Genomic DNA, 26,588 nt, shown 5'->3' with positions numbered 1-26,588 from the left:
TGAGGAAGTCATAGGCCCCGCAAGCGCAAGAGGTTCAGAGATAGAAAGAGAATGTAGATGTATAAGGCATCATGAGCTGGGGATGAGATAAGGTGCTTGGGGGTGTGCTTCAGAGAGTCCTTGCAGGGTGATAAGAGCACAGCTTAGTAGATAAAGGTTTGCCCTGCCCTACAGATAGGTCAAAAGAGGTAATCTCTGATAATCTCTTATTTAAAAAATTTGTTTTTGTCAATTTTTATTGAATTTATTGGAGTGACATTGGTTAATAAAAGCATGTAGGTTTCAGGTCTACAATTCTACAATATGTCATCTGTATAAACTAAAGTTGTCTTTAGCTCAAAACAATCTGCATACCGCAGAGGCACATCTTGGGGTGACTGATCCTGAAGCCCAGCACTGGCTTGCTGACCAAAACAATGGGGAAGTATTTTTTCCTGAATACATACACATTGTTAGTCTTATGTAGAGTCAACACTGTTAACATTTTTGCAAATTCTTTATGCAAGGTGCTACTCTCATGTAAGATCTCTTTAGGACCTTAATGTGTTTCAGTCAGGTTCACTACAACCTTCTTAATGACACTTTAAACACTGCTCTGTTTTTTTGGAGGGAAATGAAGAGAAATTCTGCTGGGGATGGGATTGAAGTTAAAAAAAATATCTAAAATCAGTCAGCTATGTTTTAGCTATAGAAAAAAAAAATCTGGGATGCAAAGAAATGTCTGATAAAAATAAAGAGGGAATTTACTGTTATTACAGTAACTGATGACTTATATCCAAGGGCATATAAGGAATTGATTACATTAAGCTCTGCCAATAACTCTTGAGAATTTAAGATTGTTGAGATTGCCAATGACAGAAAGAGAGCAAAGAATTTAAAGTGAGGCAGAAAGGGCTATAGTTATATATTGTGAAGTGATATTTGTTACTAAAGGAAATTCCAGACTACTTTTCTGTCTCTGATTTTTAACACTGCACGGTTAGTAAACTGTTTAATTGATTTGATTCTGGAGAAACATGGAAAATCTTTGTTATATTATTCTATTTTGGGAGTTCCCACTAACAACATTAGTTTCTCTTTTGTGTTTTATTTTATCAAGATAGACCAAAGCACATTTCCAGACCAATTGTTGAGATTCCCTCTTTTCAGCCCAGAAGACAGATTCAACTAGGATACACTTACTGACAACAAAAGAATTCAATCCCAGCTAGAATCCTGGATAGCAAACAAAATGCTAAAGCACAAGAAAATGTTTCACATTTTTTTGCTTTTAAAGTTTCTGTCGTTTTGTAGTACAAAATACCTGACAAATAATTGCAATTCAGAATTTGAGAAAGCAGCAGAAATAAAGAAGACTGCTATAATCACATTCATTAATAGCTTTTAATACTATATATGTTTTAAAATTCACCACATCTTACCAAATTCAAACAATAGTTGAAGATCATCTGATTCATTCTACATGTTGATGTTGAGGTAAGTTCAAATTGTTTGAGGAAATTAGCAACGAAAAACTGAGTTCACTTTGAGCCTTACTCAGAAAGGTGATTTTCTTGCTGCAGTATATCTGTTAATAACAAATGAGCCAAGAGGCTGGTACCATTTGTGCCTTTAAGATCATAGTTCAGAAGCATTAAGCGAATGTGATAACAAAGTTAAAACAAACATAACCTTTATTCTCTTTCAAAAACTGAGAGAATAGGACCTGGAACTTTACTCATAGATTTAATCATGAGTAAAATTTGTAGCCTCACTTAAAATTTTATTTTAAGACTGACTATTGTACAGATGATAGCAAAATACATAGTTGCTCTCAACTACATAGTAAAAAAATGTAGTAAATTCTCTTCTCCAACATAAAGGGCTAGGCTAGTGAACTGCTAGATCAAACATTAATAATAAATACAAATTATTCGATATAATGATCATATTTTTATAGCTTAAAATCACAGTGTGCAATCTGACAATAAAGTTATGTCACCTTCAGGAGTTGGGAGACCAACACGCTGAAATTGCTAAACTTTTTAGTTTATGGAAATAGTGGAACAGAATCTCCTAAATCACATTCCAAAGATCTGATCAGACGTCATGAACATGCATGCTGCCGATCAATTATTAATGTTTAAAGAACTAGAGTACAGTAAAACAAAATTAATGTAAAATAATACAGTTTTGTATTTCTTTGACTGCTAAAAACAAAAATACTTCAAGGTCTTGCACCACCTTACTGGCCTGAGCAAAAATGGTAGTAACTGGAAAGTAGCTATAACAGAAAGTAGGTACTAGAGCATTCTGTCTGACGGAATGCCATGTAAGTGTTTGCTTTCAGCAAATAAACTGGTTAAGATGATGTCACTAAGTTATTTTTAAAGTTCTATAGCCATAAAAAGATTTTTAGAAAAATAATTCTATTGCTTCTTAGAATAACTTCATATATATTAGGATAATTTTAGAGGATAATCAGGGTTTAACATTATCTCAAGTGTTCAAATAATTCTTAAGATTCTACTTTACATATAAGACTATATTCCCTAGCATTCATTTAAACATAATTACTAGTAACAAACAAGCTTCATTTGAGAACATAGATTTAAAAATTTCTTAGACCTTAGGGAAAAGGTAGGTATAAATATGACTTAGGAAAAGCACTTTCCCTCTGAGATCCCTTCCAGCTGACTCTAAGGTTAAAACATCCCCTTCCATGTTCAAGGTGGAGCGCTAGACCAAACCTGCACCATTGATTGCCATTGTCCCTGCGAATAAAGGACGGCCTGAAAAACTGGACTCCGGTGATTGCTTCAGGACCAACCTCAAACATAAGAAATAGGGAAACATCCAGTATTCTACTTATTACCTTGTTCAGGGCAGTATTTCCCCAATTTGAGGGGTTACAGGAACAACCTCCAGAGGGGCTTGTTAAAACGCAGCTTCAAGGGTCTCACCCCAGCCTTACTGAGTCCGAATCTCTGGGGACGGTGCTCCCTAATCTATCTACATTTTAAGAAAGTATGGTCTCCCCCACCCTCCATGCTTCAGCAGGTTATTTGTGGGCTTCACTCTCTACCCCACGTTCCCACCCCCTACCCCCACCCCCTGCCAAAAGAAAAAGAAAGAAAGAAAAAAGAAAAAGGGAAGAAAACCACTGTCTTTCAGTGGTAAACACTCCAGAATCAGAATCAGGAGCCAATGAGTAAGCTGCCTGATCTTGAATGAATTCCTAACATCTCTAGGTTTCAGACTCTTCATTAAATATATGAAAAAAAGTCTCTACCGTCCCTTTTGATCTCAAATGATACGGACCTTAAGAACCTAACGTGTCAACTCAGTAAATCGTGAAGTAGATGGGGAGATTTTGCAAGGTTGTTGCAAATATCCAGCCCAAGCATCCCAGCAAGCCTGGTGGTGTCCCATGGGGTGTAATTACTCTCTCCAGTCCCCTCATTCACAGCAGGAAAAGTGAGGCTAGATTGGAACTGGATAAGGACCTTGGGGGCGGGGGGGAGAAGCCGTTAGAAGCTTGCAAGAGAGTTTTGGCAAGACGCAGGATGGATGCTTTGAAAGCAGGAATCACTCCTGGTCCTCATCCTCGTCGTTCTGGTCCTGGTAGCGAATGTAGACGATCAGCATGACAAAGCCTGTGAGGATGCAGAGGGATCCCACGACCAGGTAGACAATGCCCAGGAAGGGGTTCTTGCCGCCCATCCACGAGATACTGCTGAAGATGATGCGTTTGTGGCCGCCGAAGGCGCGCACTGGGTAGTTGTAGGTGATGTTGACGCGATAGGCGCCGCGCGGTAGCCCAGCGGAGTAGTTGCCCTGGCGGATGCGCGCGTACAGCTTGCGGAACGTGGGTAGCGCCGCAGTGCGCATCCACACCACGAAGTCCTGGTTAATGAAGCCAGTGTTGTTGGGGTCGGGGCTGAGTTGGTAGACTGGCCGGGGCCAGTTGGGCGGGCGCGCAGTTCCCCGGAAGGCCAGCGCCAGGCTGCCATTCACCAGCGGCGGGTTGTGGAACTTGACATGGTAGTCGGTCCACCAGGCGATGCCGGTGCGATCGAGGGGCACCTCGACGTAGGGCCCACCGGGCTGGCGCTGGTGCCACAGCGAGAAGGAGTCGTTGAAGAGGCTGTTGGCAATGGCACCGCAGGGCGCAATGGGCAGGCCGGTCGCGCTGCGCTGGTAGGGGGCGCACTCGTTGACCGGGTGGCGCAGGGCGCTTGGCAGCCCGCTCAGCTGCGCGTCGTCGCGGGACACGCCGTAGCGCCGGTTGTTCTGATAAAAGTTGGTGAGCTCGTAGTAGAGGTACACGGGGCCTTGAAAGAGCTCGGGCAGTGAGAAGTACCAGGCGCACAAGCAGGTAGGAGGCGGCGCACGGTCCTGGTCTGCCACGCCGCACCGCGAGCAGTTCCCGGTGCCGGGGTTGCCCGTGTAGTCGTACTCGATCTCCTTGATGGCGTTGGAAGAGTAGTAGAGGCCCAGGCCCAGGCCGATGAAGGCCAGGCCCGCGCAGAAGAAGAGCGGCAAGGTGATGCTGGCCGACAGCAGCGGCTGCCAGGCGGGGAGGCGCTGCTGCGTGAACGCGGTGTTGTCGGGCTGGTGGGCGCCCCGTGCCGTGGCGCTCCAGGTCATGGCGGCCCCGCTGGCACAGATGGACCGAGGGTGACTCAGGTGGGGCCAGCCAGGTCGCCTCCCCCTCTGCACTGGGCAATCCCGGGGGCTACTCCTGCGTCAGGTTTCCGCGGGCGCAGGTGAGTTTTGGTCCTGCCTCTGGCCCCCCGCACAGGTGAGTCTTACGTTCCAGGTTCTCCGTGCCTCGAGCAGACCCCACAGTTCCGCCTCCGCCCAGGTGATCCGCGCCGGCTCCGCCCCTGCTGGTAATCGCGAGCCGCGCCCCGCCTCTGGAGGTGAGCCGGCTGGGCATTCCTTTCCTCACCTGGCGGGCCTAAGGCTCGTGTTTCTTCTGGATCGGTGGGTCTGGACGCCAGCTCCTCCTCCTCGAGTTGTGTGGCAGCACCAGGCTGCCTCTGAGTGGCTCATACCTTGCTCAGGTACCAGCTTCCCTTCTGCCTTCCAAGGTACTGCCAGTGCCTGGGCCAGTCTTTCCGGAAAACATAGGAGCTGCAACCTACAGCACCTGAGGGATTGTACCACGGGCCCTGGAGGGTTGACGATTTCAGGTTATAAATCCTATTTTATCTGGAAAAAAAATTAACTCTGGGTCCTCTTGCCTTTGTACGTTAATTTATGGACCCACTTTCAGTCAGCTTTCAGCCACAAAATGTAGTGCTCAGGGGATTATACCATGGCAAATCTGTTATGAATTCAATGACTATGTTCAAATTCTAGCATTTTTTTAAAAAGGGAAATGAACTTTTTGGCAGGTGCTCCGACCTGGCCGTCTAAGAAAAGCGGAAAGTTCTCTAAAAATAAAATGACTTTAAAAAGGAAATCAAAGACTGCAAGAGGTGTAGAGCCTTTAAATCTCTCTCCAGCTGGTGGAGGACCCACACAAGGAAAAAAAAATGCACAGGACCATAAGTGATTTCTTTTCTCTCTCCAGATTATTTTTCTGATTATTTGTAGAATGCCTGATCCAAGTTCCCCAAAGACCTAGTTGCCGTGCACAGTAAGGGTGTTGGGAGTGCTTGGCCTACGGAGCTGAACAAGGATTCACAGGACTTATTGTAAAGCGAACCCAAATTAGCTCTGGACATTGTTTGGGATTCTGGCTTTTATCTCTAGGTTGGTACAACATACACAAAAGGGTGGTGGACCATTTCAACTTTGGGCTAAATCCGTGAGGTGTGGAGGTGTCCTTGTCTCTCCTGCAGCTCGTAGAGTACGAACAACGTAAACACTTTCTGTATGACACTTCTCGAGTTGTGTGGCAGCACCAGGCTGCCTCTGAGTGGCTCATACCTTGCTCAGGTACCAGCTTCCCTTCTGCCTTCCAAGGTACTGCCAGTGCCTTGTACTTCCAAGGTACTGCCAGTGCATCCAGAGTAATATATTGAATTCAGGAGTCAAAACTCCTGGAAATTAAAAAAGTTAAAATACTCACTAAATTAGACAGTGGGATTTTTTTTTTTTTTTAAAGCATCTTCCAAATGTTTAAGCAATGGAAGAGAGACTGAAGAGAGTGAGACTTAAAGAGGACCCTTGACCTCAAGGCATTTGCAGTCTGATAGGGGTCATATTACTTAGGAGTAAGAAAGAATCAGAACAGCCAACGAATAATATGTAATCAAATACCAATTGTACTTTATCAGAATGGTACTAAAATTAAAGAGTAATATTATTTTAATAATGAAAATTTTATTTCATCTCATTGAAAGGAATGAATGCAGTTAGGAGCTTTAGCTATTTGAAACTCGTGAGGGCCACCCAGGGGACTTGAACTCCACTTCCCTCACTTCCAGTCAGACCCTAAGAGAGGAAAATGTCAACGTTGTCAACAAGTCCTACAGTGTGATCCAGTCTCCACCTTTTTTCTATAAGATAAAAGAATAAGAAGTCCTCCTGATCGTTATGGTTGAGTTCCACCCACCCTAAATCACTGAATCATTTAGTCCCCTTGACATAGAGTCCACAAAACTCGTCTGGAGGAAGGAATTCAGTTCTCACTACTTCATCTAGCAGATCTTCAGTCTAATAGCTGCTATGCCACCACTCTTCTCAAAGTGCAAGCTCTCCTCTTTTTTTATTTTTTATATTTTATTTTGAGAGTATGTTTATTAAAGCTGAGGACAGTGAAACAAAGGAAAGACTTAGGGAAGAAGAAGCAACAGGAGAGAGCCTGGGTGGTGGTGGGGGGAGGGGGCCGCTTTAACTGTATAGAAGTGTTATAGCAAAGAAGTGAGCCACGCTAGGCTGTGGGAATTCACTGAGAAGTAAAGTCACAATGACAGAAGTGAGCGAAGGCAGGGTGGGGCTGCTTTGGCTCACTGGAGGGTCAGAGGAGAAGGGAGCCTTGGAGAAGTTTCAGCGGGTAAGCTTGGGACGAGCTGCAGCTGCCCACTGCTGCCCTGGTTGCAAGTCTCATGGGGACCCTTAGAGTTTAGGAGAAAAAAAAAGTTGCATGCTTGGGAGGGAAGAAGGGCACAGGCGTACTCCAGAGAGAGCCCGTCTGCAGCTCTCTCTTGAGCTGAGGGCCCATCGAGCTCTCCCCTCCTTGGGTGGCCTGAAGTTTATTCACTCTGTTAACTAAGATAACAACAGAGTGTCCGAAAAGCCAAAAGAGAGTATTTTAACACTGGGGATGGCCAACGGAAGGAAACACAGCTGAGGGTTCAAGTGAGATAAGGAATTAAAAGGAACATTGTACATTGGAGCATTGGGTTTGACTTCTGTGGGAACAGTTTGGGAGGAGGGGTAGGAGGAGTCAGGCTCTATCAGGTGGAGACAGCCAAGGTAGGACACATCTTTTTGAAATGGATGGAAGAGAGAGGAGAAAGGCAAATGGTAATCATTTAGAAGAGTATGTGTCCTAAAGGAAAAGCTCCCTTGTAAGATGGCAGACAGGTGTTTTTTATAAGGGAAAAAAATAATAGTTCAGGCGGAGTAGAAGACGGGTGACACGTTCATGGATGGTACAAAGGCTATTGCAGGCGAGAGGGTTTGGATCCAAACAACAGATGCAGGGTCCTCTCACAGCTGAAACTGGAGGGCAGGGAATAAGGATCGATGCAGAAAGTACCAGGCTTTGGGCTTGGCTCAAGGAAAGAAAGTTTTCATTTAAGAATTTCCTTCTGTGCAGTAAAAGTCATTGGGGGAGGGGAAGGAAAGGCAAGGATGAGATTCAGGGAAGACGGCAGGGAGGGACAGAGGGGCTGGCCAGGGACACACGAAGGGATGTGGGATGGTTTTGTCCAGGGGATTCCTGCACCCCTGCCAGTGAGATGGCGCATGATTGGCATTGCCCAGTCAATGGGGGATTTCAGGGCAGGTGAATTGGGAAGATGAATGTTCAATATATTGTGGCTCTTGGGGAGGGGGTGGCTGAAATGATAGGCCTTAGTTGAATGAAACAGAAAATGAACCCAAGCTGGTAGATCAAAAGAAAATGTAGGGACCAATAGACTGGCAGGCCTAGTGATGTAAAGGAGCAGGTGGTGTGAAAGCTGGGCGGGGAAAAGTGCTGGTATGAGATGCGGTGTTAAAGATTTTGGAGGTGGAGCAGGGCTGAGGTACGCCACGTATATGTTGTACGTCTTCTCCTAGCTCCTAAGTTCTGCGTAGTCAAGGATTGAAATACATCGTTATCCTCCTCAGAATTCATTCTGTAATGAGGGTTCTGACCTTGTGTCGTTCATTTGATTGCACATAGTATCATGATGCATTAAAGGTCACTTGGATCATTTAAACTTTTTTAAATACCCATAAAGTAAAGAAAGGAGTTCATTCTAAACAATTTATTATTACATTTCTTTATTATGAAGAGAACTCGAAGTGAAAGAAAAAGGCATTCCCAATCCAAACAGTCCTAAAATAACTTCATTTTTTGATTTTGTCTTCTGGATTTTATCTATGTAAATATTTAATTTTTAATTGGTTGTAATTATAAAATATAATTATCATTCTTGTTAAATTACTTCCTTTTAGAATGAGATGAATAAAATTTTTCATGTTTCTTTGTGGTTTCATACTTTTTTAATGGTTCTAAAATTCATGGATCTACTGTATTTAACTACTCTCCTATTATTGGACATGTAGATTATTTTCAGTTTTTCAGTATTCTAAAGAATGTTGTAGTGGACATCTTTTTGCATGTAACCTTTTCTTCTATATTACAGTTGACCCTTGAACAACACAGAGGTCAAGTATGCTGACCCTCCACGTAGTCAAAAATTCATGTGTAACTTCTGACTCTCCCAGAACTTAAGTACTGATAGTCTGTTGTTGAGCGGAAGCCTTACTTATAACAGACAGTTGACTAATACACATTTTGTATGTTTATGTATTACACACTGTATCCTTACAATAAATTAAGCTACAGTGAAGGAAATGTTATTAAGAAAATCATAAGAAGGAGGAAAAGTACACTTGCAGTACTGTACTGTATTTATTGTTACCGTAAGTGTACATCATCTTTTTGTAAGATGCACCATCTGTCAGTACCTACATCAATGTTGTCTTACATGATACAAAGTACTGTGGATGTTATATGTATTATCAACACTAGACATCACAAATGAAAAGGTAATGTGGAAAAGAAATTCATATTCATTTATAAATACAGTGATTCATGCATTGATGAGGAAGTAGCAATATGATTACTCTGAGTAGTCTAGTGTAATTGATAGGTTGCTTCACAGTAGTAAGGAAATCTCCTAGTATATTTGAAAAAGATCCACGGGTAAGTGGATCTATGCAGTTTAAACCCATCTTGTTCAAGAAGCGACTATATCTCCTTGGGATAAAGTTCTAAAAGTAGGAAAGAAGCTTAAAAATTAAACTCTTTAAAGATACAGACTGCTAGAGTCTTTGACACTACCACAACAATGTATACTTTGCTATGTTCACCAAAACTTTACCAACAAAATCAGTTGTTAACCACAGAGTATATTTAGTCTATGCTAATAAACTATTAAATACTAGGGGAAGCAGTATAGGATAGGGGAGAGAATGCTGTCTGACATCAAGGAAGCCCAAGTTCAACTCTAGAGTTTGTCAGGAAAAAACTGTGACCTTGGTCAGACTGCTTAACTTTTCTGGTCTCCTGATTGCTTATCTGTATCAGTATGTTTTCTAAAATGATAGTAAATATCATTTACTATCAATCTCTTTTATTGCAAATATTTCTGTTCCTAGTCATCTCAAGGTCTTCTCTATACTGTCTCATTGACTACACAGCATTCGTCGAGCCTGATTGTGAGCCACTTTGTAAGCACTTTATTATATTCATTGTCTCCTCTAATGACCACCACAAACCTTAGTGGTAGATACTATTATCATATTCACTGAACTGATGCAGAACTAAGATGTAGGCTATGGAACTAGAGTCTGGCCAAGTTCTCATAGAGGTAGGCAGGAAATCAGAGGGTCTGAGGTCAGCTTAATTCCAGCATCCTATATTTTCAATCACTGCACTGTAATGTCTGGGCATACGTTTTCTTACATGAGTCCAAAAAACTTGAACCAGTTTTTAGTGTTGCAGATCTTCTTTTATGCCCCAAAGATAAGGAATTCTCTCCCATTTATGCAGAGTCCCAGAATTTTTTGTTTAACAAAAGCTTTTGTTTTGAAGCCAACATTTGTTTAGCATGCCTATTTCTCTTGCTGAAGTAAAAACTGCTTCACTTGTCTGGCTCTACTCAGTTTTTGCATTTATTTTATTTAATTCACGACTATTTACCTTACTGTAATAGAGCCAGGGCTTTTAATTGGCATTCCCTTATATAAGTTTACACTGCTCAGGATTGTTGCCTATTACTCTGCCCATGGGGCAGCTTTTATTTAAAAGGAATCACATTAAATTGCTTCATAAAATTACAGCATGTGTTGGGAAAAGTTTTAAAAAATTCACTGTGCCTGGACTTCATTTTTCATTAAGAACTGCATTCAGCAGACTTCCCATTTCAAAAATTATGGGGTGGTACCCCCTAGTGGAAGATACAAAAAAACTTCAGTGAAGCTGGAGGTGCAAAAGACAGACAAGAATTCTCTCCGTTCCTTGCTGCTATATATTGGCTCCTTTGTCACTAACCTAAGAAAAACAGTGGAGACCCGTTGTGAGCTGAGTTAGGTGAGTTGAGCTGCAGGGGGCGTATCTAATGAAGTGGCAATAGAATAGAGATGACAATAGAAGCAGCACTGACGCTGAGTATAGGATGGCCAGGCTAAGAGACAGTGAATAAACCAGCAAGGATGGGGCCGAACTTGAACTGCGTGGATGGAGTTTAGTTGTAGGGGTTGTGCCTGATGAGTTGACAGGAGAGAAATCCAAAGTATGAAGAAGACAGATTGAGTGACAGAGTTGAGACGGGAAGGAAGAGCTCTATAACTGGAAATCAGAAATGAAGTTACAATAAAATTGGACTGTCCACTGTGAAGGACGAGAGGGCTATCTTCCCGGAATGAGGACTGGAGGAGGGATGGGACCCCAATGCATAGCAGTACATGTGGAACAAGCACATCTGCTGAAGTTCCTCCCCTGCTGTCTCCCTATCCCTGAGGGAATAAAACTTGCAGGTTTGGGGATGGCCTCACTGAAGGCTACAATATATCATACACGCTGGCTTTTCCTTTCACACGGTGATGATATTTATTTGAAACTTGAGTAATTCTTCACTTATAAGGAATAAATGAACATTTTCAAAAAGTTATCAGGTTTTGAAATGGAATGAAAGAGATATCTGTTTCTACATAGGGCAAAGTCCTATGTCCTCCTATCCATAAATTGGGGTATTAGGGAGGGCTGACATCTTAGGAAACTGAGGTGCCTATCAAAGATGTGCTTAGATGCTCTTCCCTGTTTGATGGAGTTGGTAAACATACTTTCAATTCCATTTTCTAGGTCACCAATTTAAATGTTTCAATATTTGGCTCAGCACCCTGGGAACCTGTACTTGTCAGGTGCGCTGATCAATATTGACTCTTTAATATTCAATCTGGAGGGCTTTAGGGGGCCCTGGCCTTCCTCTCTAAATAGCACAACTGAATCTGTGATGGTTGTGTTTAAAATTTTAGTTTTGTGTAGGAAAAGTACCATAAGGACCACAGCTGCGTTGAGTCATCTTTGAAGCTTAAAGAGACCAAAACCTTACCAGAGGTGTCCAACCCATGACCTGCAGGCCTCATGTGGCCCAGGACGGCTATGAATGTGACCCAACACAAAACTGTAAACTTACTAACCTTTCTTTTGCTGATCAGTTTTCATTAGTGTTTATGTATTTAATGCGTGGCCTATGACAACTCTTCTTCCAGTGTGGCCCAGAGACGCCGAAAGGTTGGACACCGCTGCCGGGATAGTACCTTATCCAGTGGTTTCCAAACTAGCCAAGTAGCAGAATCATTGGGGGTGGGGACAGTGTTTAAAAATACATTCCCTGGAGACCTTACCGGTGTGGCTCAGTTGACTGAGCATCGTCACATGAAGTAAAAGTTCTTGGGCTCAATTCCTGGTCAGGGCACATGCCTGGGTTGCAGGTTTCATCACTAGTCAGGGTACCTGCAAAAGGCAACCAATCAATGTTTCTCTCTCACATCGATGTTTCTCTCCCTTTCTTTCTCCCTCCCTTCCCCTCTCTCTAAAATCAATAAGCATGTTTTTGGGTGGGTGAGGATTTAAAAAAAATTCATAGGAGCCCAAGACTTGCCATTAAATGACCATCCCCAGGGGCTGGTGCCCAGAGAGCTTACTCAGAGCAATCTGATAGTCACCCAGTGTGGGGAGCCTCATAATCCATCTGGAGGTTCTCTTTGATCGTAGTCAGGGATCTCTGCAATGCAAGGAACAGAAACGTTCAAGTCAGCTTCAGGAAGGTGGTGGCTTGTTCAGAGACTTGGCATGTTACAGAAGGAAGGCCCTGAAGAAAGTGCTGCATTTTGGCGTGGATAATGCATACTTTTTTGCCCAAATTTTTTAGGGAAATATAAGGATGTACATTATACATGGGTAGTACTAATTCCATATCTATATAAATGTTTTTAATTCTTTTATTTATGCTTCTGCATTAAAAGTATAACTTTAGAAAGCAATAATTATATCCATATGCAAAATAATACCCTGGAATATGATAATTGGTTTTGTTTCTAAATATAAATAAATTAAAAAATTAAAACAAAAGATTTTTTTTTCCTGAAAGTTTGGGCCAAAAATGTGGGTGTGCATTATACAGGGCAAAATACAGTACATCTGGCTCTCGCAGGAGTAGGGAGTCATCAGGCAGCTGCCCTCTATCTGCATTGTTTCTTGTTGCTGCTCTTCACTGCGCTTCAGCAGGCCACCATCTTCAGCAAGGTTCTCAGCTTGCCCCTCCAAACCTCTGTCTTACATGTTTGGGGGTTGCCACAGCTCTGACTTGGGCACCACTATTGGGTCACCTTATAGCTCCTCCTGTCCTTTAGTTCAAGAGAGGCTCCAGTGTGGGTCCGGAGCCCAGCCCTGGTCCCATCTATTATGGGAGGTGGGAGAGGGGGTTCCCATGACACCTACGTGGCTGCCTACACCCACCTCTTAGAAACAGTTGAAGGGACTCTTCCAAAGTGGGGGGGTATGGTTGGCTAGACACTCAAAGGGGGTCCACCACACCTTTGTAAAATTCCGGCGAGGGAGTCCTCAGAGTTCTGCTTGAGCACATCCTGTGACAAGAAAATCCCCAATTTATGAGGATTGTCCTTGTCCAGTTCTAAGACTTGAAAGGTTTTCGGTGATATTCATTCATTGTCTGGAGTAGTATAGAGTAAATTCACTCCCTGCCCTTTGAGGACTTTAAAGACAGCTACCATGTTCACCTCAAGATGCTTCCTTCCAGGCCACACACGCTTAGTTCCCTGACCTGGTCCCCTCAGGATTGAGACCCTCAGCATTCAGTCTGCTCCCTTTCCACATGGCTTGGATTGGTCAATGTCATTAACAGGAATTAGTTTTCTTATATATAATCATGTATTTATTTATTTAGAATTTTTATGAGTTTATTTGAGCCGAACTGACAACATTTTGGGGAGGCAAGTTCTCAAATGTTCCAGACAAAGACAGTTTTAGAGTTTCTTTTAAACTTTTGGAATTAAGGAGGGACTGTAAGGAAGATTCCGTGAGGGTTGGAGAAAGGAAAGCCAGGGTTGGATGACAGGATAGTTGACAAGCTCGTGGGCACTCTTGAGGGTTCTGCGGGTCTCTTGCTGGCTTTTTGTCACAGATCTCTCAGCTTCCACAGTCCTGATGTCACCAGAAAGGGACCAGCCCTGGCAGGCAGATAGTGTGTGGGTTCTTGACCTCCTGCAGGAAAGATTTCACAACATGAGTCCAGGTGATTTTGAGAGTACGTTTATTAAAGCTGAGGACAGTGAAACAAAGGAAAGTCTTAGGGTAGAAGAAGCAACAGGACAGAGCCTGGGTGGTGGTCTGCTTTGGCTGCTTAGAAATGTTATAGGAAAGAAGTGAGCCACACTGGGCTGTGTGAATTCACTGAGAAGTAAAAATCACAGTGACAGAAGTGAGCCAAGGCGGGGCTGCTTTTAGCTCCCTGAAAAGTGGAGCATAGAAGAAGCAACAGGCAGGAGCTTAGACGGTGCTCTGTTTTGGCTCTCTAGAAACATGATCGGAAAGAAATGAGCCACAGCGGGGTTGCTTTGGCTCTCTAGAAATGTTATAGGAAAGAAGTTAGCCATGGTAGGGCTGCTGTTAGCTCCCTGGGAAGTCAGAGAAAAGGGGCCTTGGAGACAGGTTCAGGGGGTTAGCCTGGGATGAACTGCTCCTGCCCACTGCTCCCCCAGTTGCAGGTCTCATGGGAACCCCTAGAGTTTAGGAGATGCATGTCTGAGAGGGAAGAAAGTCTTGGGCGTGCTCCAGAGAGAGCCCGCCTACCATCATGTTTTTAAAAGGATTGAGGTAGCTTTAAAATATGTGCTAGAACAACATACCAAAAATATTTCACAGTGAAAGAATGAAGGCAAAAGGAATACATTTTGTGAAATCAAGTGGAGCTGAGTGAGAAGTTGATCCATAAATCACCTGCCACGAAATTCTGTGGCTTGCTCAGGCTGGTCTGCAGGCTTCCTTCCTTCCCAGCATCCAGCCCAAAGAGGGAATGGTGAATCCATGGGAGAAAACAAATCTCAGAAGAATCTAAATGATTTCTGGTGCAAAGAATAGGAAACATTGTCTCCTTGGGGTTCTCCCAGAGAAGATGTTGTGAATCTAGGTTAACAATATCTTTAACAATATCTTTGCAGGAGATATTGCAGTCATTTCCTGGGACCGTTTCTTACAATGTCAGCCAGAGTGAGATATACCAGTGTTTGGTCAGAGCACAGTTCAGTGAAGCCATTCTAGGGAGGCCCCGTGGTCCAGTCTGGGTGTGCCACTCTATGGTTCTCTGTCTTGTGATCTATGGATAGATGTTAAGGGTCCCAGCAATGATTTTCAAGATGTGCTCAGCGCAGGGGCATCCGTGGTGGGACGCCACGCTCCCAGCCCTCCTCAGCATCCCATTCCCTGACCTTGGGTTTCTAAGAAAATCATGGTTTGCACAAGGATTCTGTGGTTAAAAAAAGAATTTGAAAACTGCTGACCTAAAAGGATGGATGCATTGCTATACATCAAGTCATCTTTCACAAATATTGTTCATTTTCCAAAGTTTCTAATAGTTAAGGAGGAGCAGTGCGTTCCAAGTTTAAACATCCTGCTAAGGCCCCACACACAGAGCTTCTAAGTTGCCAGTTAAATTCAGAGCCATCTGTTTTAATAATCAAGCAAGCTAGGGAGGAATTGACAACTACTTATTAAATGCGACATACCTACCAAGGACATTTAGTGGACAGAAGGCCACTGTCCCTACACTTGGAGGGGGGGCTAAGAAAGGACTCTCATTGCTCAGATTCTGCTTAAAAAATAACTTGGTGTTTGATCTAACAAGATGATATACAAAGTGCAGCCCCAATGGTTTTTATCCTGAAAAATTTTAATCTCTTATAACCAAATACCCATTTTATCCATAAACAAATCTTGGTAAATCTTGCTTTTTTAACTATAAGAGTATACATAAATTTACATCTAATATATATAAACCTAGGAAGTTGATGGTTTTGAATTTAGAACAGCTCAGTTTTCTTTGTGATGATAATGAATAGGTCAGCTGTCTATTAATGACCTTTTAGTTCTTGATACTAAAACTATAGCATTGTTGTACCAGAGAAAGATCATCTGTCTATTCCTTGTAATTGGAGTAAACATTGTATCTGATCCACTGATGGACTCTTATTCCTGACCTTGAAACACAGCGGTGTTAAGAACAGGTTCCTTATAAGCCTTGGGGCTGATGGTGGGAATGGACCTGGGGAATCAATATTGAGCTTGTGCTTCTCAGCCTGTAATTGATTTCAGTCCTCAGAATCAAAGATTATGAAAAGATTGATAAAAGTGGCACTCGAAGAGTTTTCTTATCAGATTGCTTGACAAAGTTGACAAAATTTAATAATGATTAATGCTGGAATAGCTGTACCCAAGGGTCCCAAAACTTATAATTATTGAGCAGGAAAGTGACATACATTTTAGATAGACCACCTAATAAATTAGGAGGACAGTGAACGATTGTACTTAAGAAAAATGTGACAGACTAAACTCTTGTCCAATCAATGAGAAGTTTCTCATTAAAATCCCACCAACAGAGGGTCTTCCTTATTCATAAACCCGCATGATAGCTCGACCTTTTTTAAGAGTTGTGGGAATGATGTTTACACTCGAGGGCCCTACATAGTCAGTTGTGGGTGATTGGAGAGTGAAAGCGGGAAGTTGCAAAATTAATCTAATGTAAGCTAATCTTTGTCAGCCTCCCAGGTTGGCAACAAGAATCTGTCGGGGCAAAACCCTAAAATACCTAATTGGCTACAGCTGCGTGGACTGAGCGACCTTCGCATCCACAGAGGCCTGTCAGCTGGGCCTGAAAGCTGAAGCGTCTGGTCACCCATAGGCCCTTTTTACCTCATCTCAGGCAGGGACAGTGCCCCAGAGCCCCAAACCCTGGTAGGCTGGGGAGTAACGATGACAGCAACAAAGACCAGGCCTATAAAGGTCTGGTCCCATGTCTTCCGTCCGGAAGCAAGGTCAAGACCCCCCACTGTGCCCTTCTGAAGGCTCACAAAGCCCATCTCTGGCTGCCCTTACCTCCAGGGGACCTGACATCTCATTCCCAGCATTAGGTGGCAGAGTTCTCCCATCCCAGTTCAAAATCAGCGAGCCTCCGCCTGCAAGCTGTGGAGAGTGAGCCTCCCAGGCAGCACCTGGGATCCGAACATCAGGACTTCTCCCAGGAAAATCAATCCAGGGAAACTACTGCAGGACCTGCCTGTTAACAGTGCTGATGGCCAGGCTCTTCTGAGGTAATGACACATTTATTTTGCCTTTTACATTTTGTATGTTCCTAGGCGGCCATTTACAATTCTCATCCCTTATGTTGTACCACTAATCTCGCTACACTGTTTGTTTGTTGATGCCTGACCAAGGTGGACAGGTTAGTCAATTTGCCAGCCCTACCTTTGCCCCTTCTCAGAGTCAGTATGATCCCTTCTCACAGAAATGTGGGGTTTTGACATAGAAACACTAGACAGACATTGTTTGAAGTTTTATATTTATAATGTTGACTTACTAGCTAGGTAGTAGATTTATTTGATGGAATATAAGATAAGCCTTCAATGTGTTGTTGCAGGTCTGTCTGTTTATTGTCATGGGAAGATGTCCATAGTACATTGAAAACTGGATAAAAAAGCATTGAATATCATGTGCTCATGGTTCTATTTTTGTTAAAATATATACGGGTTTATTTAAACACAGAAAAGGGGCTGGAAAGAGATGCACCGAAAAAGTCAGAGTTTATCTCGGAGTGGATAGGCTACTAGTAATTTTTCATTTTCTTTAAAGAAATTTTTTTCAAGATTTTATTCATTTTTAGAGTGAGGGGAAGGGAGCGAGAAAGAGAGGGAGAGAAACATCAATATGAGAGAGAAATGTTGTTCAGTTGCCTCTCATATGTGCCCCGACCAGGGACTGAACCCGCATCCCAGACATGGTCCCTGACCAGGAATTGAACCTGCGAACTTTTTTTTGCTTTGTGGGACGATGCCCAACCAAAGGAGCCACACCGGGCTTGTATGTATCTTCTGAAAAACAATTTGATGAGCATGGATTGCTTTTAATAAATGAGGAAACAACAAAGAATTTTATATTTTAAGAAATTTGAAAAGAAATAAGGAGAAAGATAAAAAAGAGTTCTATGGAAAATCTCTAAAGACCTTTCTCCAGATTCGATAAAGTAGTTCTCAGATCACTATGCTGAACAGAATTATTGGAAGACATTTTAAAAAACATTGCCCCTGGGCCCTGGCCCGGTAGTTCAGTTGGTTAGAGCATTGTTCCTATGCTTCAAGGTTGTGGGTTGGCCCAGGTCAGAGCACATACAAGAATCAACCAGTGAATCCATAAATAAGTGGAACAACAAACTGATGTCTGCCTATCTTTCTTTCTCTCATCAATTAAAAAAAAAATCTCCCCTGGGAAAATTACCAGGTGATACTGCTGTTACCACCAGTCTCTGTACCAGCCAGAGGACTGAGCCACTTATTAAGCTGTGAATACACCTAATTTGTCTGCCTCTTTATTGCTGTGGGAACTTAGCAATGAAACTAAGCTTCCAAAAAAAAATTTTTTTTCTGGGATATTAACATCTGCCTTGCCCTGGCTGGGTAGCTCAACTGATTAGAGCATCATCTTGAGATGCCAAGGCTGTAAGTTTGATCTCTGGTCAGGGCACATGCAAGAATCAATCAATGAATGCATAAATAAGTGGAACAATAAATCCATGTTTCTCTCTCTCTCCCTCTCCCCCTCTACCTCTCTCTTTCTAAAATCAATAGTTTAAAAAATCTGTCTTGATGGATGGTGGTGAGGATTAAGCGGAGTAATGTACACAAGATGCCCAATCCAGTGCCCCATGCATGGTAAAGCTGAGTAAATGATATATTGGTTTTCGTAGCATCTAGCCCAGGGGTCTCCACTTCATCCACAGGTCTTTCATTCCTTGTCATGCAGCTTTCTTCTTCTCCCTTTCTAACACATTTTAGGCTGTTAATTTGAGTCCAGGAAGAAAGCAAAGAAAGTAATGGCTTATTGTTGATGTTGCTGTCAATTTATGAAAATCATCCATGTAAAGTAATAAACCATCAATAAATAATGTAATGTTTTAATTCTTTTGCTTAAACCCTTTGCTTCTTTTTTGTGACTTTTAAATTACTGAAACCACCCTGGCTCCCCTACTTTCTGGTAAACCTGGAAGATAATTAAGAACACATTTGCATTGTGCATAAAGCAACATGTGATCTTCATTCCCCAAAGAACTTAAAGGCAGGTGGAATAGACTACACAGTAAAATATCAGTTTTGCACATCATAACATGTAGTGGCATTTTTGTCATTTTAATATCCCACTTGATGATGGAAGAAGAAAACAACATGCTTTTTAAAAATCTCTTTTCAATTACAGCAGGATATTTTAAAAGCAGTTCTTATGGGGGGGTCATCAGTTTCTAAAGCAGATGGTTCAAACCACCTCTGAAAAGTTGAAATCAAAGAGATAGAGCCTTGAAGAGGCCACCGTACTGGAAGGCAAGGTGACTCATTTGACTTGGGAGCCCCACACTAAAGCGTTAGTCTTTGAGGCATTGGCCTTGAAGTTGCAAGTTTGGCTCCTCCTGGGGGAGACTGACTAAGATGGTACACAGCCACATTCCTCTAGCCCTTCTCCCACTTTTGCCCCCAGAACAGGTGGCACAGGTGAACAATGGAAAATTCCTTTGATCCCAGAGATGGCTGTGGAAGGGTCATGCCGTGGGCTACAGCTTTCCAAAGCAGAACCAGTGGATGGCAGCTTCGCTGTCCTTCTCTGAATCCAAGATTCATACAGTCGTCCTATAATGTCCCTAGTCTTGAGGGGCTGCAAGGAGAGTGCTTAGAAGAATTACTTTGCACACAAAAGACTGGTCATGTGTTAGCCTTGTAGAAATCAAGGTAAAGTCTTTCTATCGAAACCCCTAGTTTTCTTTCTTTCTTTTTTTAGAAAAAAATGGAATTATCCTAGTTGTATATATTATTTTATCCAAGATGTTTCTAACAATTTTTTGATTTTTATAAAATGTATATAATTTATGGTTACAGTTTTGTCATAAATTTAAAATGTGATGTATAGTATCTATGCAATATAATCATTTGCAATCATATAAAAATGATTAGGGAAAAGATAAAATTTTTCTATGGAAGGCCAGTTGATTAAACAATTTTAAAACTTGAAATTTATTTGATTTTACTTTTTATCGTCGTTATTGTTAGCACTAGTAGTCATATTTTAGTTTTGGTCCTTTTTCTTCCTTTCTCTCAGTTTATGGCTTGTGTCCATTAGATGGCAGTGTGCATTTCAAATATGAAAATCATGTGAAATACTAGCGATGGGCTGAGCAAAGAAAGTAACAATGTGCCTCAGTTCAAACTGTCACGTCCTTCAATGAGAATAGACACATTTTATTTTCCATACAAAATTTTCCAGTGTTATCATTTATTAAACAGAAATCTGGAACATGATTCCACAATTCCATGTGAAAATTTCCTTGCATAAATAAAATGTTTCTTCCTATGTGACATAAGAATAATCAGCCTCAGACTTACATTTGAGTGTGGGGTTCCTGAGTCAAATGTAATAATATGACTCCTTTACTTCCCCTCAAAGAATCATGCTACTGATTTTCTAGTAATATTGAGGAACTTGTATCAGTGTAGCTATACTCCTTCATTTCATGGTTCTTATCACTGAAAGCATTTATGTACTTACAAATAGCATACAAATTCATTTACAATTATTGGAAATGCTAGCCTTAACCCTGGAAAACAATAAAATTAATTGGCCTTCTTTGGGATCAATCCCAGGGGCGAGCTTTATTACTCTCATCGTTCACGAGCTAATGGAAGGTATTCCTGCAGTTTCATCCCTGGACTTTTATCAATCGCAGACCACGGCCCCTGCTATCCCACCGGTTTCCTCGTTCCCTTATCTGCAACCTTCTCCCACATTGTACTCACCAGGCTCTGCCTGGGCCTCTCGTCCTCTCCTTCCACAGCTCTCTCTGAGTGATCTGGCCTGTACACTGGACTCCAGCTAACTTTTTGGTGATGTTTCCAAGTCTGTATCTCTTCAACTCATGTCTCTACCTCTTCTACTTGCATGTCTTAAACTTAACTCATCTGAAATGGAATTCACATGCCCAGATCCCAACCCATGATCTCCCTGGAGCAATGCCACCTTCACCTGTACAGTTACCCCACGAAGAGATCTGACAGCAGGTTCTACCTTCTCTTGCTCTCATGCCCCCGACATCCAACCTATCGGCCCAGGATGTCAGTACTTGATATTTCCTCTGCCACTATCCTGGTCATGGGTTGGATCATCTCATTTGGGTGATGATCAGTTAAGCTTCACCTAGTCTTGGTCCCTTTCAACCCATTTTTTACAGTATATCCAGACTGATCCTTGTAGAATGTAAATCTTATCACATCTGGCTCCTGCTTCAAACACTCAATAGCCTCTAATCTCTCTTAGGATAGGTCCAAACTCCTTAACTGAACATAAGGCCCCGTACTGTTCTAATCTCTCTGGCCTTATTTCTTCTGCCTCAAACTCTATACTCTGTCCTTAGACACGCCTTTCAGCACCTCAGATCAACTGTGCTTTCTTCACCCTCCAGCTGCTGCACACAGTGTTCCTCTCTGTCTGCAGTTCTTTCCTCTCCACTCCCATCACCTGGGTAATTCCTACTAGAATCAGCTTAGATGTCAGTGCTTCTGGGAAAGGCCCCCTCTGACTGCTTCTGCAAATAGGCTGGGCTCCCCTGCTTCCCAGAGCCCTTATCATACTGTGTAGTAATCATCTGTTAGTCTACCCTGCAGACTGTAATAAACCAATCTGTCTTACTCTCCATTATATTTGCATCAGACAGTGCTTAACATGGGGTAGGCCCTCAATAAATATCTTTTGAATGAATGAGTGAGTGAATGAATGAATGATGTAGTCTACTTCTCTCAACTCACTTCTCTACTTCTCTCTTCTCAACTGCCGAGGTCAGTTGTTTTCCCAGCCTTTCCAGGCAGGAGCTAGTCCTTCCCATCAATGACTGCCATGGCCCTTTGCTCATACCTCAGTCAGCATGTATGTTACATTGAACTTGTTCCAGGGACAATGTCCTCATCAGGTATTCCCCGATAGTATTTATAGAAGGAACAGATTTTCCTGCTTCCAAAGATCATGCATCAAATGGTGGTTAAGGCATGATAAGGTTTTCACCTGATTTGGGGGTGTAGGCCTGTTTTTTGTTTTTGTTTTTGTTTGGGTTTTTTTTTTTTTGGCTATTACCTTCAGTTTTAGTTTTTTAAAAAAACTTATTTGATAAGTTTTGACATATTTTTATTGTTTTTATTATAATTCAGGTTAAAGTAGTTTCTAAATTCCCTGTGATTTTTTTTCTTTGACTCACAAGGTATTTAGGATTATGTTGTGTGGGTATGTTTCTTGAAGAGATTAGCATTTGAATTGGTGAACTGAGTAATCTCCAGCGTGGGTGGGCATCATCCAAAACTTAGAGGGTGGCCTGCATAGAACACAAAAGGCAGAGCAAGGTTGAATTCATCGTCTCCCTGATTACTTACTTGAACTGGGATATCCATTTTCTGTCCTTGGTGCTCCTGTTCCCAGACCTTCATGCTTGGGCTGCAACCTACACCATCAGTTTTCTGGCTCTCAGGGCCTTGAAGGACACTACTAGCTTTTTTGGGTCTCCATCTTGCAGTCAGAAAATCATGAGACTTCTTAGCCTCCATGGTCACATGAACCAATGCCTTAAAAGAAATCTATCTGTCTATCTCTCGATCTATCGATCTATCTATCTAACATCCAAACCTGCAGATAATTCTTTTAAGAGTTTATCTGAGCCAAACTAATGGCATATGCTGTGAAACAAGATCTCAAATGCTGCAGAGAATAACAGTTTTGTAGCTTTTATCCATTTGAAATTAAGGAGGGAACATAAGGAAGATTACAGGAGGTGGGAGAAGCAAGGCAGGGATTGGATTACAGGATAGTTAACAATATTATGTGCTGGCATAAAACCTTTCACTGAAGTTAGAGGCCTGGGCCATGACCACCTACCATGACCTGCCTAGGTAGGAATTTATCATCAGATCACCCTGTGAGGTACCTTCCCAAAGACTCTCCTTTTTATCTATCTATCTACCTACCTATCCATCTATCTCCCATTTATCCATCCACCCATCAATCTATTCATCCATCCTATTGGTTTTGTTTCTCCTGAGAATTTTGACTAATAAACTATTACATATGCATTTGAAAAGAATGTTTACTCTGTAGGTGCTAGGTGAGATAATCTATAAATGTCAGTTGATAACTGTTGAAGTCATTTATATCCTTATTCACTTTTGGGCTAATTCTATCGTTACAAAGAGGGGTGTTAAAATCTTTAACTATGATTATGAATTTGTATATTTGTCCCTTTAATTCTTATTGTTGCTTCTTGTACTTGAAACTTTTTAGTCACATAGACATTTAGAATTTTGAATTTTAATTAATGATGAAATGACCACTTATCATTAATAAATGTTAGCCTTCACTCTGATAATTCTTGACTTGAAGTTTACCCAACATGATGATATCAATGCCAGCTTTCTTAGATTTACTTGGTCTTTATTTCCCCCTCCTTTTACTTTCAACTTATGTGTGTCTTTAAAATGAATCTTGTAACACCATATAGTTGAGGTTTACTTTTTATTCATCCTTGCAACCACTTCCTTTTCATTGGATTGTTCATTTCATTTATACTTAATGTAATTATTGATATGGTTGAATTTAAGTTTGTTTTCTACTTGTCCCATGTGCTTTTTTCCTCATTTTCTTCTTTCCTGTCTTTGTTTTGGTTAATAAAGTATTTTAAGGATTCTTATGTTAATTTCACTATTGGTCTTAGGTTATACATCTGTGGCTCAATTTCTCCAACTAAACTTTTTTTAGTGGTGGAACTATTCCACGTGCTTTTCCAATGTGGGAGCCTCTAGCTTTATTGGTTATTCAGACCTTTAAAATGTGGTTAATATAATGGAGGAACTGAATTTTATATTATATTTAATTTCAATAAATATAAGTTTAAATTTAGTGAATACTATAGGGTGTGGCAAAATTAGTTCTGAGTATGCAAAACACAGAGTTTATTCTTATATTCTTACTTATTTATTATTGTATTATTTTCCATATGAACAACTGTAAACCTACTTTTGCCACACCCTGTATATTGGACATTACATCCTTATCAGTCAACTTAGATTTATATTGTACCACTTAATGTAAAACATAAGAAGCTTATAACACCTTAATTTTATTAATTCTCCATCCTTTTGTAACAGTGGGGAACTGTAACCTACCCCGCCATTCTTTTGACATTGTTTCTGTAAATGCTGACTGACTAACATGTAGATCGTAGATAAACAGCATGTTTGTATAAGAATCCTAAGAACTTCAAAAGTACAGACTCTAAGCTTCAGCCACCTCAGCTCAGAGAGATTTATTGGCCTTCAACTGTAAAACCAGGATGATGTGAAACTAGGTTGACAAAAACCAGGATGATACACACCAGGCCATCGCTTGACCCCTTTCAAGATCCTTATTGGAATGGACTGTGCTGGTCTGCACATAGAGAACTGTTCAAATCCCTCCCCTTGATCTCTTTGTTCTGCTTTTCCCTCTCCCTCATAAAAACTTCTGCCTGCACCAAGATGTTAAGATGGGCTTTGGGACAACAGTCCCCCATTTTCTCAGATTGGTGGCATCCGAATAAACCTCTCTCCTTCTCACCAGCACTTGTCTCATGAGTTTGGTTTTTGCTGTGGCAGGCAGCCAGACCTGTGTTCAGTTAGACTTTTTGTTATTGTTGTCATATATTTATTTCTACACGAGTTAAAAATCCAATGATATATTTGCCTTGAAACAGTTTGTCTTTTAAATAAATTATGAGACGAGGAAAACAGACAGTCCTTTATTCTTACATATCACTTACCATTTCTGGTACCATTTGTCCTCTAGTATTCATGTCTTCTGGTGCTTCCTTCCTTTTGCTCAGGTTGCCCCTTGCTTTCAGGTCCCATCTTTCTAAAAGTCTCTTCTATTACTATTCTTATAGTTTGTAATGAATTCTCCCAGCATTCATTTTTCTGAAAATATCCTTTTTGTTTTATTTTTGAAAGATATTTTTACTGTAGTTAGAATTCTGGTTTGATCACTCTCAGTACTTTGGTGATGACATTCTGTTTCTTTTGGGCTCCATTGTTTTTAGTGAGAAGTCCACTGTCACTCGTAGCCTCATTCCCCTGTTGACTTTTTTCTCTATATTCAACATTTACTCTTTATCTTTTGTTGTTAGCCTAAGATGACAATGATGTACCTAGATGAAGGGTTGTTGTTTTTTTAAATTTTATTTCTTCTCTTTGAAGTTTTTGATTCCTCAATATGTAGGCTGGTGTTTTCTACCAAATTAGAGGAATTTTCAGATTTTATTATTTTACATTTTGCGTTACCCTATTCTGTCTTTCTTCTCTCCTATTAGGACTCCAAATATACATTATTTTAAACATTTATTTTTTATTTCTATTATATTCACTTGGTTTATTTCTTTGCAGATACTCCTCATCTATTTACTCAGTAGATTCATAATTTCCTGTGCATCCTTAAATATATTTATTAGAGTTGTTTTAAGGACCCCATGTGCTAATTCTAACATTTGGTCATCTTGGATTCTGCCTCTATTGATTGCTCCTTTTCTTGATGATAAATAACATTTTCTTGCTCCTTCAGAAGTTTATATTTTAAAAATTATACTTGCCCTGGCTGGGTAGCTCAGTTGGTTGGAGTGGGTTGGATACCTGGTCAGGGCACATACCCAGGTTGCAGGTTCTATCTCCCATTGGGGTGCATATGGAAGGCAACTGGTTGAGGTCTCTCTCTTACATCAATGTTTCTCTCTCTCCCTTCTTCGCTCTCTAAAATTCAATAAAAACATATCCTTGGGTGAGGACTAAAAAGAATAATAAATTATTCTTCAGTGTTGTTATAAGGAAGTTAGAGAGAGTCTAGCTTATAAATATTATCTTCCTTTAAAGGATGTTGAGGTTTCCTTTAGGGGGCTAGTAAATTACTGGAAAATCCTTTTCATCTTGCTAGGCTTTGTTTTATTAGTTAGGGCAGTTCTATTTCAGTTTTGTTGTTAGTCCTAAATTATGATCCTCCTCCTTATTTCTAATGCATGGCTTCTTTGGAGTTTCAGTTGAATGCATGAGGTGGTTAGTAAGTTCTCTCTACCTTGATTGGGCCAATATTATTGTGCTTCCAGCACTGCACAGCTGTGGTGTCTTGGCCCAGCTCTCTTACTTATAGCAGCCATTCTCTACTAGACCTCATGAAATCTTATCCTGCACAGGTACTATAGGGGACCACTTTCATGAAGTCGTCTTCATCCTCTTCCTCTGCAGAGTTCCTTCCTTCCTGATACCCTTGCCTTACAAATCCCAGGGTACACAGCCATGCTAAGGCCTATGTGTACCTCGTAAGCTCAGTAGGAATTCCATACTCCCTTGGATTCCACTTCCTCATAGTCCAGTTGGTGTCCCCAAGGAGAAAGCTGAAAAGATGTGGAGCTCTTTTGTGTTTCCCTTCTCTTGGTGGTCACAGTCCTACAATGTTTATTGTCAAATGCCTGAAATCAGTTACCGCAGACATGTGTAGCTATTTGCAGTGGGAAGACACATCCTCTGCCAGTCGCTCTGTGTGCCTGGAA

At 41.4% G+C, this 26,588-nt stretch overlaps 1 protein-coding gene across 1 annotated transcript; it reads right to left on the bottom strand.

Moving 5' to 3' along the window:
• Positions 1 to 1,142: 1,142 nt before the first annotated feature.
• On the bottom strand, positions 1,143 to 4,830 carry TMEM30B (transmembrane protein 30B). Its single transcript, XM_054567465.1, has one exon. It carries the CDS (start codon positions 4,627 to 4,629, stop codon positions 3,568 to 3,570), a length of 1,062 nt encoding a protein of 353 aa, XP_054423440.1. The 5' UTR covers positions 4,630 to 4,830; the 3' UTR covers positions 1,143 to 3,567.
• Between the last annotated feature and the right edge of the window lie 21,758 nt (positions 4,831 to 26,588).

This window comes from Pteronotus mesoamericanus, unplaced genomic scaffold (assembly GCF_021234165.1).
Source record: "Pteronotus mesoamericanus isolate MK-2021 breed Mesoamerican mustached bat unplaced genomic scaffold, CSHL_Meso_final contig_182, whole genome shotgun sequence".
Classification (NCBI taxonomy): Eukaryota; Metazoa; Chordata; class Mammalia; order Chiroptera; family Mormoopidae; genus Pteronotus; species Pteronotus mesoamericanus.
The sequence above is the reverse complement of the archived record's forward strand: the minus strand, read 5'-3'. Positions and strand labels throughout refer to the sequence as shown.

Excerpts from the sequence above, each read along its gene's own strand:
- TMEM30B (XM_054567465.1), bottom strand. The coding sequence starts at position 4,629 with ATGACCTGGAGCGCCACGGCACGGGGCGCCCACCAGCCCGACAACACC.